Raw genomic sequence first — 23,837 nt, forward strand, 5'->3', positions numbered from 1 at the left:
ACTCTGTACATCAGGCTGCTGCCTCCACCTCCCTGCTGGGATCTAAGGCATGCAAGTGCTGGTGTGATCTCCACTTCAGCAAGTTCTCAAGTTGGTGCTGATAGCTAGAGAACCAAAGAAAAGCAACACATGGTGGGGGCCTTGAGGAGCCTGACAGTGGCATCTGAGAGGCCCCTGGAATAGAAAGCTGGTTGACACTGCCAATTATTATTAGATAAAATTCTAATTTGAAAAGGCTCTAAATGTGTTAACGAGATTTTGGCAACCTCTGAGGATAGTTGCATCAGAATGGCGGAGGTGGGAGCCAGATTTGTAGTGGGTAACCAGAAAAATAGCTACAAAAGGGACCAGAAGACACGAGAGAGACTGGTCTGTCATCTTCCCGAGGCTGTAGGCTTCAAGTCTAGGAAGTAGCAAGTGGAGAGGGACAAGATGGAGTCTGGGGGGCAATCAGTGCACCATGCAAGGGCAGCAGGTTTCAGGCAGCTCTTACTGTCAACCCACTGCCTTCTTCTAACTGCCCTCTTCCTGCACTCAATTATGGGGGATAGGCAGCCAATGAGAGCCCTGACACCTTTGTGCCCTCCCTTACACCCCCAGGACCCTCCCATCTTCCAGGTTGTCACCTCTTCCAAAAGAAAGGCTGTATGGGGGTTGGGGATTTAGCTCAGTGGTAGAGAGCTTGCCTAGCAAGCGCAAGACCCTGGGTTCGGTCCCCAACTCCGGGGGTTGGGGGGGGGGGAGAAAGGCTGTATGGCACTGTCTCCTTTGTCCTCTTTCCCTGGCAGAGTCCAATAAGTATCCCTGACCTCAACAAAAAGCTGGAAATACGTTGATTAAAAATCAGACTCCCCAAGGAAAAGATATATTGGGTCCTAAGTACTATAAAGAATAAAGGAACAGAAAGATAAAGGAGCTTGCTATTTTTATAGGCCGTTAAGAGGCAGTCTTGACAAAATCTGGCCAGAGGTTGAGTAAGGAAAGGGGACAGACCACAGGCATCTATGTAGGACAAGCATTCCAGCAAAGGAAATGTCATGCACAAGGGCTTTGAAGAAGTGTGTGCCCACCATATCAAAGGCACAGCAAGGGGAAGTGCAACCATATCCAAGCTCTGGATTAGAAGTCACTTAATCAGAAAGCCACAGTTTTGATGGTTTTATAGGGCAGGGTCATTGTCAGGATCTAAGTAATATTCCAAGTCATGAAACAGTATCAGCTGGAGAATAGATGTACTTCATAAGGGGTCAGAAAGACACCCCCCCCACACACACACACAAACTGCAAAGATGAAATGAAACTTAAACTCAGTAACAAGGAACTATCAGTTTTCAAAATTTTAGCATATGAGCCTAACTAAAAAGCTTGGGGCAAGCACTTTGTTGCTTTTTAAAGACAGGGGTTTCTCTGTGTAGCTGTGGCTGTCTCGGAAGTTGCTCTGTAGACCAGGCTCACCTAAATTCAAGAGGTGTGCCTGCCTCTGAAATCTGATTGCCACCTCGACCAGGCAAAACTGTTACCTCTTCGTCTATGTAAGTGTACAGTACGCTCAGAGACCCCAAGGCGCTGTTGGAGCCTCTGGAACTGTGCCTACTGATGGCTGTGAGCTATCACGTGAGTGCTGGAAACGGAACCTGGTCCTGTGTTAAGAGCAGCCGTCTCTCCAGCCCCCTTGCTCTTTTCCACTTACCAAAGTAATTCAAGCGCCGGCGGCATTCGCCTTTTGCTCAGACTTGAAGAAGCCCATCTTAAACTGCTGTGCTTCATGTCAGACGCAAACAACTTTTCCTGAATAGGTGTCTTGAAAATAAGTCCCCCTAACCAGCACTTCTCAAACTGTGGGTGGCAACCCTTTGAGGGGGTCCAACATCATTAGGACTCAGAGTAGCAACATGACAGTTATGAAGTGGCAATGAAATAATTGTTATGGTTGGGGGTCAGCACAGCATTGGGAAGGCTAAGAGCCACTGCTCATGTGAGTAACCACTTATGCCACTTCACTAGCCTTCCTGAATGGGGTTTCTCCTCTGGTCCGGGTAAATCATAAATCATGTACATGTACAAGGACATCTAGGAATCCTTCACTCTGGTCCAGTGTACTCAGGTTACTGACAAGATACCAGGACTTCCTGGCAAGGAACAAAGCATCCTTAAGTCTCCAGGTCTTTCTACATACCAGGGGCAAAATGGTAACAACTTCAGAGAAACAGTAGTTTTGCAAAGCATAGCAGAAATTAAGACCCCAGTTTCCCCATGACAGGCATCATGTCTCAGTCCTACCATATTGCAGTCTTCCAACACATACAACTCAGCAGCCCTCACATTTCAAATGAAGATAAAATTGTACACCCTTATCAGATGAAGAAATGTTGGCACTGCCAGCCATAGTGACACACACCTTTAATCCCAGCACTTAGGCAGATGTCTCCTCCCACCCCCAGCTGGGGACCGAACCCAGGGCCTTGCGCTTCCTAGGCAAGTGCTCTACCACTGAGCTAAATCCCCAACCCCAGGCAGATGTTTCTTAAATTCAAGGCCAGCCTTGTCTACAAGTCTAGGACAACCAGGGCCAGTTACCCTAGAATATTCAAGAGAATATAGGGCAGGTGTTTGCACGCACACGGACAGCCACCACCTAGGTGCACTGCACTTATGTACCCTGTCAAACGTAGTAGCCAACAACTGCAGAGCTTCAAGCTGGAGACAGTAAATGTGTCTGAAGACCGAGGCTTTCTTGAGGCAGTGTCATTAGGTAACCCTGGCTGACCTTGCAGCTTGTAATCTGCCTGCTTCCTGCATCCTGGTAAGGTGTGCAGGTATCACAGCAGCATGCTGGGTTTTTTCTTTTTTTTTTTTCGGAGCTGGGGACTGAACCCAGGGCCTTGCGCTTGCTAGGCAAGTGCTCTACCACTGAGCTAAATCCCCAACCCCAGCATGCTGGATTTTCAAGTATTTTGCTTAGATTTGGATGCTGCTGAGGGATTCTGCACTTGAGGAAAACAAAGCCTACAGTTGACAACTCAAGGGCTTTTAGTGTCTGAAGGAAAGCAAGCCCCATAAATGTAACAGACCATAGTGTCTGTGAGTGAAAAAGAAAAACATACCAAAAGACCAAGGCACTACCCTTGGGAACTAGGGAAAAAGTGGCTCTTAAAAACCATCCCTAATAAAAGGGTTGAAGCTTTTCAGTGCATTTAAGTAATTCTAACAGAATCACAACCAGGGACTGGGGTGGGCATCCACAGAGACAACTAAGGCAGTTCTGTGGTTTGTGTACTGGACATTTGTGTACCCACACTCACACCATGTGTACACAGACAGGTAGCAAGAATGTTAGTTCCACTGCCTATGAAGGTCGTCAACGGGACTTCACATGCTGTTCTAGAACAGGATGTTAGCAGCCGTGTGTTTCACTAAGGTAATAAGAGTACTTCTAGAGAACCCACCCTTACCTTCACTGTCCAATTTCAGTATAGCTGCCAGAGTATAAGGAGCTACCAGTTTGGCACTGCAAATTCCAATCCTGGGTTACAACCTAAGCACTGCCAAAATGGCCATCAGAGAAGCAGAAAGGCAGCCAATTAGACTCCATCTTTAACACTCTGTGGTGACATTTATTAAATGCACCTGTGATATACAGCCTGAAAGAACACCAGAAAGGTGAGCCCAATGCCAATTTGTCCTTGCTCTTTAGGTCAGGAAAACAATCAATGCTTTTTCAGCAAGTAGTACAAAATGTCTGTGGCCAGCCCTGTCCTTGGCTTGGTTTTGTTTGCCCGCTCTGGAGAATTCAGTCTTTGATGTGGGAACCACACCAGGCACGCACTCGCTGATACTCCACCTTGGGACCCTCACATGCTACTATGCAAGTCCTGCAGGGCTAGAGCCGCCTGCCTCGGCCTCCAGGTGCTAGTTTAGAGCTGCGCCACCATGCCTGGCCACAAACTAATTTCTCTCAGCTTTCCCCTGGTGATTCAGAACTAGGGTACATATTTTGTAAATATTCTAGACTACTTTCTATTCAAGAGTATACTTTCTGCACACTAAGCAGTATCATTTAGAAGAACAATTAGTAAAATCTGAACAGCAAAGACAATGAAAATTTGCTTTAACATTTTCTTTCAGGGAGAAGACACCACACTTCAACCTAAGGAGAAGACTTTGCAGTTCAGGTTCTTTATTTCCTTTGTATACATTAGGCCATGAATTCGTATGGAATGGGCTCCAGCAGCTCAGGCTCCTTTCCGTTAGTCCTCACAAAGTGGGCTTCTCTGGGTGGCGCAGGCTGGTAAAGGAATTATGGTAAAGTTTAGAGTCCTTTGGAATTAACAGGCATTCAATTCTTAAACTTATTAACAAAGTGAGCAAAGTCTTATAGATTCCTCAACTTCAACATTAATAAATACCGCCAAGCCGGCTCTCACCTGGCGCTTCAGCTGAACCCAGGTGCCCTTCTCTTTGGCTTCCTTTTTCTTCTGATCGTTCTCCTTCACCCGCTTCAGGAAGCTGTCTCTGCTCTTTGAGTGCTTGATGTGCTCAATCCGCACATTGATCCTCTTGGCCAGAATCTTGCCTCTGGAATGACCAAAGACCAATAAATTCTAAGTGCTTCATTCAGAAAGACAGCAAAAATGTACACTAACGTACACTAACACTTCACTTAAGACCAACATGGTGACATGTCAATCATTCTCACCCAAAGTTAGAGGACCGTAGAGGATACCTTAGTTGCTTTTCTGATGAAAACAAGCCCAAAAATCATAGTAACTTAGCCCCAGTAGGCTAAGCTTGTAATGAAGTTTTAATGCTATAAAAACCAGTACCAACCACACTCACAGAATCCTCCCTCCCCAATGTCAATGTTTCCCCTGACAGGTTACAAGACAAACACTTAAGTTTGCCTGAGTTTTAAAAGGTTATTTCCTTTGCCCCACTTGAATGGCCAATGAAGACATTAAGTCCAATTGGCAAAGTGAAAGGGGGTGTTTGACCAACTCCTTAGTTACAAAGAAAGGTGTTGTACTCACTTAACTTGCTTGTTCACAATGATGCCCACGGCATGCTGGGTGACATTGTAGACTCTTCCGGTTTTGCCATGGTAACACTTATGGGGCATTCCTTTTTGAACAGTGCCCATTCCCTAGTCAACAGACAAAGCATTACTGCAGCAATCCCTCCTTCCAAATCCTTGTAACTAACCAAGGCCCCCTTTCAAGGTCAACTCAAGAACTCTCAGAGCCGGTGAAATGTGGTTTTCACATTGCATCAAGCAATCAAATAGACAATCATCATTAAGTTCCAGAGCACCAGAATATATTCAACTACCCATCACAGAATGTAGACTTCACTGGGGTTTTCCTTTAATAATGAATTTTGTCTTCAGATGGGGTCTAACTGTATAGACCCACCTGGCTTTAAAACAAGAAACCTGCCTTCCCTTGTACCTGAGAGCCATCTAGGCTTAAATACATGAGCTACCACTCTCAATTTCTAATGTTATTTTTAATGGTATCTTCTACCCCCCCCATTCTGTGCTATTAACTTCAAGTAATTACATCAGCATTCCTAACTTGTGGTGCCTTTTCCTAACTTACCTTGATGTCTACAATATCACCCTTCTTGTAGATTCGCATGTATGTGGCCAAAGGAACGACTCCTGCAACAGGAAAAAAAGAACAAAGACATGTACACTTTCATGAGGGTACCAATTTTCAACACAAAGTATACGTTTAGTAGTTATATACACTGTAAAGGACGATTTTTTCCTACAAGCAAAGCCAGTCAAAGTAAGACATGCCACTTCTTTGCAGGGTGAGCCTGCAGACAATTATGAACTATGAGATGCACTTCTCCTTATGGCAGAACACAAGCGAATGCTGCTAACAAGCCACCATTTAACAAGCTGGGACACAGATAAATGCAATCATAAGTATCAAAGAGGATCGTGCCACTTACCATGTTTCCTAAAAGGTCTAGAGAACATATACCGAGTACCCCTCCTCTTTCCTTTTGTGTTCGTCATTTTGGCGAGTTACTGAAACCAGAAATAACAATTCAAATTTAATGTTAGCACTGTCCCATTAACCTCCTTCCAGTGTTTACATTGCCTTTTAAATTTATCAGGGGGATGTCACACAGAGCAGGCTCCCTCAACCTCATGAAGCACTAGAATTAAAGATGGGTGCCCACTATTCCTCTTAGCAGAAGAGCCCAAATTCCGTCATTAGAACCAGCAGGGCTGTATATTAAAACTTAAGCCAACATACTCATTATCTTCATGTAAAAGGGTCTAGAATGCCAAGACAATGAAGCCTACAACTCCAGGATAACTTGGAGACCACCAAACTCAGCCTGATCTTCGATGCTAGTTTCATTTTTACCAACCTAGTTTTCTATCAAAACTCTTAATTCCACACTTCCACTTGCTAATGTATTAGGAAGCATGTAGAGAAAAACCAGATTCCCACCAAATTTAATGCAAGCCCCAATGCTCTCTGCTACAAAGAACACTTAAGCTCACATTCCTCCCTGAAAATAGACTAGTTCTATAGGCAGCAAAGAGAACACAGAACCCGCAGATTTTTGGCACAGGAAGACTAAGACTACTCAATTGGCAGCTAATTTAGCACCGTCTAAGAACTTACCAACTACACATACTTAGAGCCAGATCTTGTTTTCCCACGAACCAACAAGGTTGGATTACTCCAGTCATACAGGGCAGAAATACCTGCCATTCCTAACCAACAAGGGAAGCCCCAAAGCATGGTGTACTAGGTAACCAACTGACCTTGCAGCCTTAATGTTACCTTCCTTCCCTACTCTCGTCTTCTAAGGGCCAAAATTTGCAAATTGCTAAGTGTTTCATGCATCCGGAGGTGGGATCCCCATTACATCTATATCATTACCAGGCTGACCCGGCGGGCACCCTTCTCGCCCTAGCCAATTCCAGGATTGTACACACCCAGATATCGTTAAGACCCAGAATCGTAAGTCCTAACCCAACAGCACATGCTCAAGTTTGGAGTTAGGCCGATGCCCGGCAACCAAGACTGGGCCAGGCCCAGTTACCCCGGATAGAAGCCCCCTAGCACACGCCGCACAGGGGAGTGGCCTCCAGACAGTCTCCCCACGACCCTAACAGGCAGTCTCCGCGGCCTGGGCTCCTCACGCAGCGTGTGCGGCGCCTAAGACCAGAGAGCCACGCGCACACCAACCTGGAAGATGGCTGCCCCGCCGGAAAGGAAGAGGGAGGGGCTGCGCGCTCTTACAAGGCCCGCGGGCTGCCCACGGCGCCGCCTGAAGAGAAACGGCCGGCCTGAGAGGATCTTCGAGAGAACCTCCATCGCCCCGATAACCTAGAGACTCCGTGAGCATGCTCTCCTTTGCACAGATTGAAGACAGCAGGCCAACAGAAACTCACACAGGCATCGTGTTAAACAGCCCAGAATGGGGCCCTCGCGGGCTTAGAGCCAGACGCGACTTCCGTAGCGTGCTGACGTTACCCTGCGTCATGTGACGTGAGGGACCGCCTCTCCTCTGTCTTGTCCTACGTTCTGTGGTGCGCTGCGTCTTAGTGTTCGTAGCGTGAGTCGCGTAGGCAAACAGTTACGTGTGGACAAAAACCTTGTCTGTGTGTATTTCAAGTTTTTCTCCAGAAGTTGTTAAACAACGCACCTACTAATATGTTAAAGTTTGAAAAGCCATGCATGGTGCGCATGCTCATAATCCCAGCCTTCGGGAGGCAGAGGCAAGAACATCTTCCTAAATTTCGAAACTGTCCTGAGCCATATAATTGAGACCCTGTCTCAAAAAAATCCTCATTTTGGTTTCCCTTCCTCTTGTATCTGTAGTTTGAATCTGTCCAGACACTCGCCTATCTTGATTAGTGTATATTAACTGTACAAAATGATAGGTTAAGGCAGGCATGTGTGTGTGTAAAATACTCTCATCATATTCACCCCCGTTAGCCTCACTTCCCTTCCTGACTGCCTCACTGGCTGTAGATAAGGGTGTTTATTTAGTCAGTCATATTGGACGCAGTATTCCTAATAATTTATTGGCAAAACCGAATTGGATATTTGAAACGCCCGGATAATAGACGAGGACTTTGAGAGACGGACGTTTTTATAATAGCTATTGGAATCCTCGTTGCACTTATGCAATAGTCCCCCCAATGTGCTGGTTCAGCCAGGAGATCTCTGATCTTTACTCTGGACTGTATAGTGTTGGGACCGAGCTGATGAGATTGCTGTCCAGCCTTGCTCAGGGAGAGCCTGATGACTGGAGTCCGCTCACTTCCCGCGGCTTCTGCCTGCTTCCAAGCCTCATCCTTGAATATTTATGAACTCTGAAAAACCACTGTATCCTGCTAATAAACCCCAATAATAAATTCATTAAAATCCAGTGAATGACATGTCCAGCCAGGGTTAGGTTTTGTTGTTTGAAATCCCATTCATTCATGCTAGCTGATGACCGTCTAATTGGAAGACTGTGGGATAACATTGAAGCCCCATCTCAGAGTGTGTGAAAAACATAACTGATTTAATTAACCAGGGGTTTGCAAACTTTAATATCTATGACCAAATTATGTACAGTTGCTTATAATTAATTTTTATCTTGGTCATAGCAAAATTTTATCCCCAAAGCAATTTTTTGTTTGATTTTGAGATAGAGTCTCATTATGTTACTATGACAGATTTGAAACTTAGAGGATTCTGCCTGCCTCTGCTTCCTGGGTGCTGAGATCAAAGGTGGACACCACCATATCTGGCCCAGTTTTTCTGTTTTTTTTTTTTTTTTTTTTTTTAGCATATTGCTTACTTGAGTTGATTTGGGTTGAGTGTAAACAAAATAATACTAGTGCTAGCCTAAGAGTTAAGAAGATGAAAATGCTATACAAAAATGAATACCAGAATGAAACATGTTCTTGCTCTGGGCCATTGTTTTAGACCTTACTCATTGTCTGTGATGTGTGTGTGTGTGTGTGTGTGTGTGTGTGTGCACGTGCGCACGTGTGTGTTAGCATGCCTCTGTGTATATGCACATACATATTCAGGTATATAAGTTGAGAGTTGCTAATAAGCAACTAGCATAAGTTGACTTAGGCTAAATATTCAGACCCTCAGTGCACAACTGGATGTTTTGTTATTTTGTCTTTTTTTTTTTTCAGAGCTGGGGACCGAACCCAGGGCCTTGCGCTTGCTAGGCAAGCACTCTACCACTGAGCTAAATCCCCAACCCCACAACTGGATGTTTTTATACTAACATTTTTAAGCTTCATAACCTGTACCTGCAGTCAATATACAAAATGTTTCCTAGTCAATCTACTCTCTCATCAGAATCATGAAATAGCCTCATTTCTGATCTCTACTTTCCATTATTTCTTTTGTCTCTTTCTTTCTTGAAACAAAGGGGCTAGAGAACTGAATCTAAGGCACGGTGTATGCCAGACAAGCTCTGTGAGGCTACACCCCTGCTCAGTATCCCGGGTTCTGTAAAAATATTGTTGTTTAACTGCATGTACAGCACCATATTTATGTTCTTTTTTTCCTCTCATTTTTTATTCTACTTAGTGTTTTCGATATTCGGTCGAGTTGCACGTGTCAGTAGTTCAACACTTTTTAGCGTTAACTAGTATGGCACTGTATGGATATACTGAAATGTGACTTCATTCCTGGTCTTTTGACTAAGATCGGGTAAGGTACATGACAATTTACTTTTCTCTTGATAAAAATTAAATTATTTGTTCTCTCTCTTAATAAAGCGCAAGTTTTCATGAGCTCGTTCTTACTTCTGTTGGGGTGATAGGTAGCAAGTACATTTCTGGTCATATATTAGGCCTTTACTTCATTAAAGCATTCCAAAGCAGCCCAAAGGGAACCCCAGCTTTGTTTATTTAGCACTCTCCTCTGAAGGAGTGACCATATATGCACTTTATTATGATGAAGGGGTCTCATTAAGTCTCTCAGGCTACTTTGAACTCTTGGGCTGAGTCATCCTTTTGCCTCAGGCTCCCCGGCAGCTGGGCTATTAAATTCGCTACTTTGCCGTCCACAAGAAATTAATTAGTACTGCAGGTTTCTTATTTGAGACAAGGTCTCAATATGTAGATCAGGCTAGCCTCAAACTCATAGAGATCTTCCTGCCTCCACCTCCCTGGGGCTGGTCTTAAAAAAGCGTGCTCCACCACCTCTGATTGTTTGATTTATCGTTTGTAAACTATTGGTGATCAAAGACCTCATGTATTAGTGTTCTTCCACTGACCTCTGTCCCCAGCTCTGCCACGTTTAAAAATAACTGTGTCACCAGCTCCATTGTACGAATCTGCAAACCAAAGTTTTTTCCTGAGCTCCTCATGATCGATTTGTCTCTATGTAGTAAGTGCAAAAATTCACATTTCATTGGGTATTTATGAGCATCTAGATTCAGTCGGGTACTGTAACACAAGATGAGGTTACAATGGCAGGGAGACTGGCAGGAGAGAAAGGTAAGCTCATACATTGTCCCAGGTGACCTAATAGAAGAGACCGAGTTTGAGCATTGAGGAAACTGGTGTTCCTGGATTGGAGGAAGTGAGCCAATGAGGAAGCTTCACACAGAGAGTCTAACGTAATGAAAGGTCAACAAAGGCAAGTGGAGTTCTTCCGGCAGAAAGAAAGCTTGTGAACAGACAGAGAGTCAGATCGCAACTTGAATTTTCAGAAAAATGAAATCACCTAATAACTACAGGAAGGAAGGTGAGCAGTGAGAGGTGGCTCCCCCAAAGCACGCACCAGCAGACTTGACTAAGACACTAAACCAAACACAGCTGTGGACTGGCGGTGTAGCTGAGTGGGGCAGAAACTGTCCTAGCATGCAGAACATCGTTTGTCCCAGCACTGGAAAAACAAAAACAAAAATAAAACAAAACAGTTTAGGTCCTGAATATAAATCTACATCTCTGTGCAGTATGCATTTGCCTCATGACGTATGAAGGACTTCATAAAGAATTATTTGAGGGGTTGGGGATTTAGCTCAGTGGTAGAGCGCTTGCCTAGCAAGCGCAAGGCCCTGGGTTCAGTCCCCAGCTCTGAAAAAAAGAAAAGAAAAAAAAAAAAAAAGAATTATTTGATGAGCCAGCTGGTGGCACAGGCCTTTAATCTCAGCACTTCGGAAGCAACAGGCAGATCTTTGAGCTTGAGGCCAGCCTGGTGTGTGTGGTACCTTCCAGGACAGCCAGGGCTAAACAGAGAAACTCTGTCTCAAAACAAACAAACAAGCAAAAGAGTTTTTTAATGTGCGTGTATGAATGTGTACCTGAGCGTGTGTGTGTGTGTGTGTGTGTGTGTGTGTGTGTGTGTGTGTGTGTGTGTGTGTAGGTAGTGCCCCCCCAGAGGACAGACAAGGTGGTAAGATCCTGTGGAATACAGAAAGTTGTAAGCCACCATTGGGTGTTGGGAATTGAAACAGGGGGTCCTCTGCAAGACCACTGAGCCATGTCTCTAACCCCAGAAGGATGATTTAAAAAGTGTGTTTTCTTGCTACTGCTGCTACTGCTCCTCCCCTCCTCCTCCTCCTCTTCCTACTTTTTCCTTCTCCCAAAGACATTGGCCATCAAGATAGAAGATCTGTCCTCCATGTCTAAGGCTCTATCTAGGCCCTGTTTGAGGGTCTTTCCTCTTTTTTCTGATTGCCCTTTATCCTGGGAAGAGGAACAATCAGTGGAAGGATTCTTGCAGATAAGAACTGAGGAGGATGTCCATGTGCTGGCACATAATTCTAATTGGGTGGCTGAAGCGGGGGGGATCGGGACTACAAAGTCATCCTCAGCTACATGGAAGCCTCAAGCCCATCCTGGGCTACACGAGTTCCTGTTAATGTGTGTACACACACACAGAAGGGAGGAAGGGTTTCTGCCGTCTACACAAAATTCTCATCTTCAGCAAAATATTCCTGAAATTATAATCAGCGAGGGGGAATAAATGCTATGGATAATTAAAAAGCATATCATTAGGAATATTTAAAAAATTAGTTAGGGTTGAAGAGATGGCTCAGCGGTTAAGAGCACTGACTCCTCTTCCAGAGGTCCTGAGTTCAATTCCCAGCAACCACATGGTGGCTCACAACCGTCTGTAATGGGATCTGGCGCCCTCTTCTGGTGTGTCTGAAGACAGCGACAATGTACTCACATACATTAAATAAATAAATAAATAAAATCTTTTTAAAAATAGTTAAATAAGCACCCTTTTCCCCTCTGAAGTTTTCATTTTCAATCTCAAGAAGCAGAATAATAAAACAACTAAAATATTGTTTTAAAAATCAGCTGAACGCAGGAAGGCACGAACAGGCTCGGAAGCAAGTAGCTGCATGTTCCAGTTGAATCCCGTCCTCTAGACCCATCCAGGATTGTCTTCATCTGAATGTTTTTGTTCCTGAGTCCTGTGCTCTGTTTCAGTGTCAAAGCTGTCTTCAGCTTTCTTTGATTCTAAGGTGAGGGCCATGTGAGGCAGAGCTAATGAAATGGTCAGGTATTGGGGACCATAAGTATGTAGAAGCAAGGAGGACAGTTGGGGAAGTAACTGCTTTGGCTGAGGCCCTACTGTGTGCAGGGAGTAGAACATAGATGGAGAATGTGGCAGGATGTGTTGGTGGTTTGTAATAGCTGGGGAGCATCCCTATGACTAGTAACCATATTCATTTCCAGTGACGTTGTCTGTTTCCCCTCATAACCATCATCTGAAGCTATACACCTGTGATGTGTAGCAATCTCCTCCAAATGAAAGTGTTCCATCAGGGAAGGAAGCTCTTAAGATTCAGTATATCCAAGCCAGGGAGTGGTGGTGCACACCTTTAAGCCAAGCACTTGGGAAACAGAGACAGGCAAATCTCTGTGAGTTCCAGAACAGCCTGTTCTACAGAGCCAGTTTTATTGGGCTACATAGAGAAACTCTGTCTTAACAAACAAGCAAACAACAAAGACTCAGTACATCCTCAAGACTCAGGAAATTCTGAAGGGTGGCTTGTTAAGACTCAGGAAGTAAACAATTAAAAAATCCCAGGAAGTCCCTAAAACTGAGCCATACCTCCTGCGTAAGACCCGTACCTCCTCAACATTGTATAACTGGTAAAGACTACTCCCGAGAATCAAGACAACTGAACTGTCTGGAAGAGATTCCCTGTCCTGTCTGAGTTGCCTGTAAGTTATGCAGAGAGCTCTATGGTTCCAGTTCTGGGGTGGGCTTCGGTGATGCAGTTGACTTTGGGTCATCCCTGCTTCTGCAAGTCACCCCTCACCCACATTCCAGGAACTAACCCCAATAAACTATTGGTTCACTGAATTGGATTTCTGTGGTATTATTCTTTTGGTCTCTTGTCAGTTCCCTTCTTGAGGTGAATAGATATCTGTGCTGTGTCTCCCCAGGAAAAGTGTCCCACAGCAACATGTCTTCCTGGAAAAGTCAATCTTTCAGTGTGAGAAAAAAGGCAGGCACACACACTGGTCCACATACTTACTTCATACAGGTGGGAATACTGATACAATTTGCTTTTGTCCTTATCCTGATTGACAGATGGATTGATTATGGAAACTCGAATTGAGAAGTTTCTGGGGCTAAATTCCAAGTTCACTGAAAATCAGTGATTATAAATATTTGACATGGCCAAGGATAGTGGCTCACGCCTTTAATCCCAGCACTGGTGAAGCAGAGGCAGGTGGATCTCTGAGAGCTGGAGGCCAGCCTGGTCTGGAGGCTAACCTGGTCTACAAACAAAGTTCAGGACAGCCAGGGCTAGTTACATGAAGAAACCCTGCCTCGAAAACACCAAAAATAAGTAAACAAACAAATATTTGACATAAACTGACATAGCCCACACAGGGCTAGCTGTTATTCAGAAGAAAGTTGAGAATGTTTGTTGACTGGTTGGTTTCAGCTTTATTTTGCTTTTTGGGTGAGTCTCTGACCCCAACATGCATGCTTCCTTAGTGGTCTTAGACCAGCAAAATGTTCCAGGAACCGGGATTTATAAGCTCATTTCCATTTCTCTGCGTGAATTCTAACAGATTTTAGTGCAGCCTTGCTGATTGCCTCAGGCTGGACGCTAGAGGGTTTTTGTTTGTTTGGTTTGTTTGTTCTTTGTTTGTTTTGTTTAAACTTGGATTTGTCCTGTAAACATGCTGCTTTAAAAAAAAAAAGTTGTTATTTTGAAAGATTATTATTGCGTAGCCCAGGTTAGCCCGAGCTTGAAGTGTCTAACCTCTGCTTTCCTAAGGCTGGATTACAGATCTAAATGCATCCTATTCCCACCTTACTTCGATGATTTTGGCATATCTTTAGACATTTAGAAAAAGTGCCCTTAATCCAACCAGCTCTGTGTGAGGAAAGAAGAGGAATCTAGTCGTTGCTATGCTTATTTAAACTTCTTATCTGGGGGACATTTTCCAAGAGAGATCCGCAGATGTTTTCTCAAGCTTGTGTTTCCAGTCGCTGTGTGAAATTGTGAGCAGTTAGGATTGTGTGTACTGACACTAGAAGATTTCTGCAGATGGCCTCTGCCTCTGAGCGATCATTCAGGTACGGGCTGTATTTTAACAGAATAAAAAGAACGTGGGGGAATATTACTTTGGCCGTCATACTGGCTGAGCAAAAACGAAACTTTAGTGTCCATTAGAGAAATCACTCTGCCAAAATTTGCTGTCATGCTAGGAAATTTTGAAATAGCCTCCTTTTTGGAAACAGACGGTAGTCACCACGATGACCACAGTGGCATCAAAATATTTCTGTAAAATAATTGATACCAAAATCCCTTTAGGGTTTTAGCTGGAATTTGTAGCTGAAGCAGACCATGGAGTGTCTAAGCAGTTGTCAGACGTTAATACTTAGTTCGAGCCACACCTGCAGCCTCAGAGGGTGGGATCGTGCTGCTAGCTGTTTTCTTCAGACTGACTTTAAACCATCCATGATGCTTGAATTTTGCCTTTGGATGTACTGGTTACTTCTTGGCACCAGATCAACTGGCTCTGGAATCACCTAGGAGACACACTTCTGGGTGTCTGTGTGTCGGCAAAGCTCTTACTGAGAAGTCCCATCCTAATGAAGGAGGGGCCATCCTACGATCTCAGACGCCAGACTGAAGAAAAAGGGACAAAGCGGGGCTGGTGAGATGGTTCAGTAGGAAAAGCGCCTGCTGCCACACAAGGTCAATGACCTGAGTGTTTCCCTGGGACCCGTGTAAAAGTGGGAGGAGGAAACTGACTCCACAGAGTTGGCCTTTGACCTCCACACATGTGCCATGGCAAGCATGCACAACACACACACACAGTGCCTGGCTGGTTTAGATGTAAGGAAGTCACCTCTTTTTGTCAAGTCTTCCCCACCATGATGGGCTCCTCTCAAACGGTGACCCAACATGCCCTACCCTCCCTGAACTGCTCTTGTCATTTCAGTCAAGGCAACAAGAAACTAATACAAAATGGTGATGCTTAAATGTTGGGTTTTTGTGATACCCTGAAAGCTCACGTTTTCTTTTTTTCTTTTTTTTCCAAGCTGGGGACCGAACCCAGGGCCTTGTGCTTGCTAGGCAAGCGCTCTACCACTGAGCTAAATCCCCAAACACCCCCCCACCCCCACCCCCACCCCCACCCCCACCCCTGCTCACGTTTTGATTGGAATGATCCCATTTAAATTATCTCCTAACATTCTGTTTATATTTTATTTGGTCTAGAATATTCTTGATACTGGTAACACTTAACAGGAAGCCTCCTGAGACAGCGGCCTGACTCCTCAGAAAAACCATGCCATAAGAAGGGGTGTTCTGGGGCTGGAGAGATGGCTCAGCGGTTAAGAGCACTGACTGCTTTTCCAGAGGTCCTGAGTTCAATTCCCAGCAACCACATGGTGGCTCACAACCATCTGTAATGGCGATCTGATGCCCTCTTCTGGTGTGTCTGAAGACAGCTACATGTACTCATAAAATAAATAAAGCTTTTTTTTTTTAAAGGGGTGTTCTGTCCCTATAAGATTGGCACTTTGTGTCTGTGCAGTATAGACACACACATATATGAATATATTACATACATATATTTAGGAGGAGAGAGGACTGTGGAATGGAAAGAAAACGATCTTGCCCAACTGGATTAATGTTAGTGTGGGGCCATTTTTAATGCCAACTTTGGTCTTGTTGAGAAATTTTCATTCACTTGTTGCAGTCTTACCAGGATGATCAGCTTGTGGGGCGGGGAGGGGAGGGGACTCTGCTCAGTGGCTGGAGTCCAGCAGCACTCGTGACGCACTGACTGCTTATGATGGGTGCTAGGGGTTCAGATGACAGACGAATCCTTGTGCTCTTGAAGTTTCCCTTCCATGGAGGGTAGTCAGTGATACATAGTCCAATGTTGTTTATAACCTTTCCTCACAATATGTGTGTCATGGAGGGTGGAGGCAGGGGCTAGAAGAAAGCGGAAATTACAAATCCCGGTTTGTACGGTATCCAGGGAAGACAGAAGGGGAAGGGGCTTATCCGCAAAGATGTGAGAAAGGGAGGGACAGAGGCTCGGAAGAGGGCCGAACCAGCCGGGAGATCAAGCGAAGGTTGTGTGGGCGTGGCCAGGATAGAGAGGGCGATAAGAAAGCACTTTCGTTACTGTTTCATTGCTTGTAGTTTGAGGGTTCAGTCCGTCATAGTGGGAAGGCGGTTCTCAGCTGCGGTGGAGGCTGAGATGCTGGCCACATGTGTCGAAACTCAGGAAGCCGAGGGAGATGGACGCTGATGTTCAGCGTTTAAAAAAAAAGTCAACGAAGAAAACTTGATGCAAACAGTTTTAGATTTATGTATTATGTGTATGTGTGAGTGCTTTGCTAGCATGCATGTCTGTATGCCACACGTTTCCCCGGTGCACACCAAGGTCAGAAGGGGACGTTAGATTTGCTGGAACTGGAGTTACAGACAGTTGTGAGCTGCCCAATGTGTGCTGGGAATGGAACCCACGCCCTCTGCGAGAGCAACAAGCGCTCTTTCGCTGTTGTTTTGTTTGTTTTTGAGAGAGGATTTCAACCAATGTTCTTTTTTTTTGTTGTTGTTCTTTTTTTCGGAGCTGGGGACCGAACCCAGGGCCTTGCGCTTCCTAGGCAAGCGCTCTACCACTGAGCTAAATCCCCAACCCCTCAACCAATGTTCTTAATCACCGAGTTATCACTTTAGTCTCTAAATAGAAATTTTAAAAGCAAAAGAGAAATGAGAAAGGAAAACTTAGCATCGGAATTTAAGACTTGCCCATGATACCTAGCTACAACCTTTTAAATTTCTGTAGACGTGTATGTATGGGTACCTGTTGGGGGCCTGAAGAAGTCTTCAGATCCACTAGAGCTGGAGTTACAGATGATTGTGAGCTGCCACTTGGGTGTCAGGAAGCAAATGAGTCCTTTGCAAGATAAGTTGGTGCCCTTAATTCCCAAGTCATCTCTCCAGCTCATTAAATAAATTAAAAAAAAAAAAAAAAAGATTATGTAGACAGTGCTCTGCCTGCATGTATACCTCCAGGCCAGAAGAGGGCATCAGATCTCATGACAGATGGTTCTGACCCACCCCTGTGGTTGCTGGGAATTGAACTCAGGATCTCAAGAGAGCAAACAGTGCTCTTAACCTCTGAGCCATCTTTCTAAGGCTCAGTTGATGTGGCGGTTTTACTGTGGCTTTGCTTTTCTCTTTTTTTTTTTTTTCCCTCCCTCCGGCTTTGCTTTTCAATCACTGCTCTGTAGGCCACACGTCTGCCAAAACCACACAGCCTAATTACTGTAGGTTGGTATAGTTTTTAAACTGGTCGTTGTTGTGTTTATACATAAATATATTGTGATGCTGTAATACATATGTCTTCTGTGGACTTCAAACCAAAGCGATTAGTGCCCCATTTCCTCAACACCACTGATTTTACAGACTTCAGGCTTTGCTCTTCTAGATCCTGGAGAATATAGAACCATTTATCCTGAACAGCAGAGAGGTCATTGCTCCGAGGAATGCTACAACTTACTCCTAATTGTGTTGAGTTTCCATCACCCACCCTTCCTTGTTTTCTCCTTTCCCAGTCTCTGACAATCTCTGTGCAACATTTAGAGACTTTTTTAAAAGAAGATTTACTTATTTATTATGAATGTTAGTACACTGCCACTCTCTTCAGACATACCAGGAAGAGGGAAAAGGGCATCAGATCCCATTACAGATGGTTGTGAGCCACCATGTGGTTGCTGGGAATTGAACTCAGGACCTCTGGAAGAGCAGTAGGTGTTCTTAACCACTGAGCCATCTCTCCAGCCTGAGAACTTTTTTAAAGATAAAATTTAGGGGCTGGAGAGATGGCTCAGCGGTTAAGAGCACCCGACTGCTCTTCCAGAGGTCATGAGTTCAATTCCCAGCAACCACATGGTGGCTCACAACCATCTGTAAAGAGATCTGATGCCCTCTTCTGGTGTATCTGAAGACAGCTACAGTGTACTTATATATAATAAATAAATAAATCTTAAAAAAAAAAAAAAAAAAAAAAAGATAAAATTTAGTGTCTTGTCCTCACAATTCCAGGGTATTATAGCTGAGGATAATCTTGGATTTGGGATCATCCTCCCTGTCTGCTCCTCCTTTCTTTCCTCTTCCTCTTCTCCTCCCCCCTTTTTCTCTTTTACATGTCTTTCTTCTCTTCCCTCCCCCATCTTTCTTCTCTGATCAATTTTCCTTTTCAAACCTTCTAGTCAAATTTTGCTGATGTCTTTATACTTTTAAATTCTACATTTTATGTTTTATTCATTTTAATTCCCACCTCCCCCCTCCCCCGGAGCTGGGGACCGAACCCAGGGCCTTGGCCTTCCTAGGCAAGCGCTCTACCACTGAGCTAAATCCCCAACCCCATTTTAATCATTTCTGTTTACATGTTTTTCTCTTTAATTCCTTTGGGTCTTTTTAATGATTTAACTGTTTGAAAGTATAATAAATTTTTTGGCTAGTAAGCCTTCCTCGAAGCAAGTGTTAAACATTACTTTTCCCCTATGAACGGACATTCCTCACATTTTTTTTTTTTAAACTGAGAACTGGGACATTTTGAAAAGCGTCATGTGCTTTCTCTGGGTTTCTCCCCCAAATCGTTCCTGCTCCGTGTCTAAGTGAGTTTTCTGAACTCCCTTTTCTCATGGGATCCTATTGTGCTTACCACACTGGCTTCAAATTCCTGAACTCCAGCAATCCTCCTGCTGCAGCCTCTAGGGTAGTTGCGACAACAGCATGCAGTATCCAGCAACCAAACTCATTTTAGAAGAATATTCTGGGTTGGGGATTTAGCTCAGTGGTAGAGCGCTTACCTAGCAAGCGCAAGGCCCTGGGTTCGGTCCCCAGCTCCGAAAAAAAGAACCAAAAAAAAAAAAAAAAAAAAAAAAAAAAGACAAGTTCTTGAGCATGTCTTCTAGACAGTTTTCTGGGACGAGGCAATGGGGCCATTATTTCCCCAGAAGAACTTCCATGTCTGGTTCATCTTGAACCAGTGGTGCAGTGCAGGCTTCTGCCCTCGAGGCTGCACCACTGGAGACTTGTGGAGCCAAGGCACCAAGCTGGAGTGAGCAGAGGAGTAACCAGGTGAGTCAAAATACCACAGGATGCTTAGGAGAAAAAAGCTCTCTGCCGGTGACCGTATGTTTTTGCTTAGGTCTCGGTTTTGGAAAAAATGATCATTTTTTGAAAGCTCATTCATTGCTTTTGTGAATATTTACTTTTATGATTCTTTTCCTTGGCTCTGACAACTGTCCAAAGGAGGAGGCAGGAGAGATGTGTGTGCTGTCAATCACCCACTAGCAAGGACCCGAGTGCCTAGTTCCTAGCCTGTCCTACTTGGCTGGGAGTCATGTGCAGCTGAGTCCTTATGTCCCCTCTAGGCCAGCAGTAGCACCAGAATGTAACCTCTAAGAGCTTTTGCATACGATGAGGGGACACCCAAAGGGATAATCATAACAAAATAGACACTATGCCTTCCCCAAAGTGCTGGAGGCAAGGGTCTTCATCCCTGGCCCATTGGAGATCACCTAGAATGTAATGTCAGGTGTAATCCTTTCCTGAAGTGCTAAAGGACAAAGAAGGGAGTCTTAAAATGACTCATTCTTTTTTTATTCTGGGTAATTTTAACATGTCATCTGACTAACAAGTCACCTCTAATAAAATAGAACTGGAAATAGATTTTTATTTCTCTTCCTTGTCTAGACTGTTTAATTTGGCTCTCCTCTGCTATTGCCTACTTCCCAAAGAAGCAGTCGAGTGTGGATTTTGTGGGAAGGACTCTGTTCAGGGTTTCACTTCATTACCGAGTAACCGAGGAAAAAAATCCAGCAGAAAGTGGAGATTTCTAGAGGGCACTGAGAACTTTTTGGAAGATGGAGGGCTCACAGACAAGTCCTCTAAACCAGAGTTCAGCTTCCGAGGTTAAAATCTGAATAAGCACAGCCGGGCATGGGGGTGAACACCTTTGACCCTGGCACTTGGGAGGCAGAGGCTGGTGCATTCCTGAGTTCAAGGCCAAGCTGGCTTACAGAGTGAGTTTCAGGACAGCGAGGGCTACACAGAGAAACCCTGTCTTCAAAAAAAAAAAAAAAAAGGAGGAGGAAGAGGAGGGAGAGGAGGAGGGAGGAAGAGGAAGAGGAGGAGAGAGGAGGAGGAGGAGAAGCGGGGAGGAAGAAAGAAAAGCACCAGGTAGAGCTGTTCTCCGTCTCAGTACTTCACTGCATTTGGGGATCTCCGTCCCCCAGCCCCAACCCAGGGTTCTGTCCCTGGATGATCCTGCATCCAGATTTCTTTACGAAGCTTTCCTCTGGTGGTGCTTTTGACTCTCACACGCTTCTTACTAAAGATTTTTAGAAGTCCCCCTCCCCCCAAAAAAAAATTCCAAAAAAGCCAGGTTAGTATACTAGAACACCTGCCCACCCGGTGGCTCATCTTTCTTTACCCACTCCAGCATCCGTTTTCCCCCCTTTCGAATTGTTCTGAGGGGGAAAAAGCCAGCTGTCAGCTTATTGTATCAGGAAACGTTTTAATATGCAACCTTTAAAAACAACCAAAATACCAATACCGCACTTTCCAAGAGGCCAATACCTTAACACCACGAACTGTCCTGTTCCTGGTTGCATTCCAATTTGCTTATAGTTTAACTTAAATTTAAAAATTGTAAATTAAAAGCCAGGGGGTCAAGTAAAGGTCACGTGGGATTGGGGCTGGGGATTTAGCTCAGTGGTAGAGCGCTTACCTAGGAAGCGCAAGGCCCTGGGTTCGGTCCCCAGCTCCGAAAAAAAGAACCAAAAAAAAAAAAAAAAAAGTCACGTGGGATTATCCTTTCTGTTTCCTAGACTCCTTTTAATCTATGTGTTTCTCCAAGACCCTTTCCCCTCCCACCCCCCTTGCCATTTATTTGCGGAATGAACCAGTTGTTCCTGCGTCGTACTCACAAGTTGGATTTTGCTCACCGTAACTCCATGGTGTTATGGTAACTAGTTTCTGCATATTATTCAGTCTGATAAGGACATAAAAATCAAACATGTCGGGCTGGAGAGATGGCTCAGCGGTTAAGAGCACCCGACTGCTCTTTCAGAGGTCCTGAGTTCAATTCCCAGCAACCACATGGTGGCTCACAACCATCTGTAAAGAGATCCGATTCCCTCTTCTGGTGTATCTGAAGACAGCTACAGTGTACTTATATATAATAAATAAATAAATCTTTAAAAAAAAAATCAAACATGTCAGGTTCTAATAACACCCCATCACAAAGGGCTCGTGGGTGGGGTGAACCTGATGCTGGGTTCATGAAAGGGTCAAGTGTGTTCAGTTACTCGATTCTAGCGACAACCGGGACCCGGGTGGAGGCCAAGGTTGTCAGTATGGGCCAGGAAGATGCAGAAAGGGCACAGGGTCTGCCTGCTCTTTGCCTCCTATCTCCAAGCCAGGGTTCAAGTAAAGGCCACATACGGTCATTCTGTTTCCTCTTTTAATTTATGTGTCTCCAAAACCCACTGCTGCCCTTGCAATGCATTGAGCCTGAAGTTCCCACTTTCAGGCCTTTCCTGAGGCGGTTGTAGATCAGTAGCTCATGTGTGGAAGGTTCCATCCTAGCACACAGATCTGAACATAAAGCTGTCCCCGCTTTTTGCTTTCTGCGTTAAGTGACTTCTGGGAAGTCCCTGTTAAGGCCATAGGTGAACGCGGAGAGACCTAGAAACTAGAAAGGACTCTGGAGCTGTCATAGAAACTAAAAAGAGCTCCCCCCTGACCTTTCCTCCCAAAGCAGCCATAAAAGTTAGCTGGCTTTCCTCCAGAAAATGGACTCTAAGATCCTCCTTTCAGATGAGCCCTGCCCCGTTCTGAGTGGAGGTGAAGCAGAGACACAGAAGAAGCTGAGTAGATGTGGGAGGACGCCAGGGAGCTTCGTGGAGATCAAAGGACAACCCTGCAGAGTTGCCTCTCGCCTGCCACGCTTCTGTGGGTTCCAGGAACTGTACCCAAGTGTCTTTCGCTGCTGAGACATCACACCACTGGGCCCGGGTGTGAAGCTCATGGGTGGGGTGAAGACTCCGTCCCACGGCGATACCATTTAAGCTTTACAGGGAAGGTTACGGAGTGTTTCCATACCGAGCAATTGTCATGAAGTAGGCATTTGTGATGTAGGCATTTGTGACCCAGAGCCATGTACACCCCCCCCCCAGCACCCTCCCCCCAGTGTCTTTTCAAGTGGAAAAATAAAATCAGTTAAAAGGTGAAGAGGGTTGGTGTATCGGTGTATCTGTTTGCCGGGTTCATTTCCTCCGAGGAGTCCCAGGCTTCGTGTGATGCGGCCTGGACTTGTTGCTGTGTTTTTCATACTTGTTCCCACTTAGAATTGGGAGCTTATGAGCCACCCAAGAATTAGACTAAGGCAAAAGCCAAAACACGGTTTCAATTACCTCTACAATCCAGACACGACTGATTGTCATCAGGGCCAGATACAGATACTGTTATCTTCCACAGGGGAAAAAAAATGTCCCCATAGATCCCAAGACCCTCGGAACTTCCCAGTGACCCTCCTGCTCACTGGGTCCAATTATAGTGTGACTGTGAACTGTCAAACAAAAACGGTGAACTGTATGGAATCCTAACAGGAGTCAATTCTGCCCTGAGACCAGACAGCGGTGATGTTTTGCTGTCCTTGATCGGGAAGGTAAAGAGCTTTTGGCTTCTTTTGCTGATAGAGAAGTGGAATAAAAGTGTCTCTAGATCATTCAGAGCAAACGGGGTGGGGGGGCGGCAGGGTGTCTCCTTGAGCATTCCACCCACAGCGACCACACTGAGAGAAACCCACAGGTATAAATATGCAGCCTCAGTTGGCTACCGACCTCCCAGACTCAGAGCAACAAATCCCTAAGGCGACAACGAAGACGAAGACGCAGACTTTTTGATGGATTTAGTCAAACAACTGACTGCAGAGGAGGGGGTGTGGCATAAACAGCTGGGGAGGGAGGAGGAAAGGCGGGAAGCCGTGGGAGATGCCACAATGCCCTTCCCTTATAGGCAGATCCCCAGAAACCAAGCAGAGACCAGGAAGTGGGATTTGGAGACCATAATGGAGGGCAGAGGGCAGAGAAGAAAGACTCAATGTTCCAGCCTCTGGCTTCTCCAGGGAGTCTAATTTGATCTAGAGTGCATTTACTTACTGTCATCGAAGAGAAGGCAAGACCAGTCAGTCTCCACTGTCTGATCTGAGAGCCACACCCCTCTGTTCCAGTTTCTGCCTCTCGTGGCTCTTTTTTCTGCTTCTGCTTCTCATAACTATCTCATTTCCGAGTCCGGTTATAGCTTTGTTATTTTCTTTTTGT

General features: G+C 45.0%; 1 protein-coding gene, 1 long non-coding RNA gene and 2 other non-coding genes across 10 annotated transcripts; 1 reads left to right on the forward strand and 3 right to left on the reverse strand.

Moving 5' to 3' along the window:
* Positions 1-3,593: 3,593 nt before the first annotated feature.
* Rpl21 (ribosomal protein L21) lies at positions 3,594-7,241 on the reverse strand. Of its 7 annotated transcripts, none has more exons than XM_087579411.1 (6): positions 6,999-7,241; positions 5,956-6,034; positions 5,595-5,656; positions 5,028-5,140; positions 4,425-4,575; positions 3,594-4,285 (listed from the first exon to the last, which is right to left on the reverse strand). In XM_087579411.1, exons 2-6 carry the CDS (start codon positions 6,020-6,022, stop codon positions 4,196-4,198), a joined length of 483 nt encoding a protein of 160 aa, XP_087435537.1. In that variant the 5' UTR covers positions 6,023-6,034; positions 6,999-7,241; the 3' UTR covers positions 3,594-4,195.
* On the reverse strand, positions 4,858-4,986 carry Snora27 (small nucleolar RNA, H/ACA box 27). The gene has a single exon (XR_015635010.1). It is a non-coding gene; the product is annotated as a small nucleolar RNA SNORA27 (small nucleolar RNA).
* Snord102 (small nucleolar RNA, C/D box 102) lies at positions 5,228-5,298 on the reverse strand. The gene has a single exon (XR_015635009.1). It is a non-coding gene; the product is annotated as a small nucleolar RNA SNORD102 (small nucleolar RNA).
* An 11,850-nt stretch (positions 7,242-19,091) lies between the features above and the next one.
* LOC148002180 (uncharacterized) lies at positions 19,092-22,746 on the forward strand. Its single transcript, XR_015634624.1, has 2 exons — positions 19,092-19,587; positions 22,333-22,746. It is a non-coding gene; the product is annotated as an uncharacterized LOC148002180 (long non-coding RNA).
* Positions 22,747-23,837: the final 1,091 nt, after the last annotated feature.

The sequence above is a fragment of the Rattus norvegicus genome, chromosome 12, assembly GCF_021556685.1.
Source record: "Rattus norvegicus strain SHRSP/BbbUtx chromosome 12, alternate assembly SHRSP_T2T, whole genome shotgun sequence".
Taxonomy (NCBI): domain Eukaryota; kingdom Metazoa; phylum Chordata; class Mammalia; order Rodentia; family Muridae; genus Rattus; species Rattus norvegicus.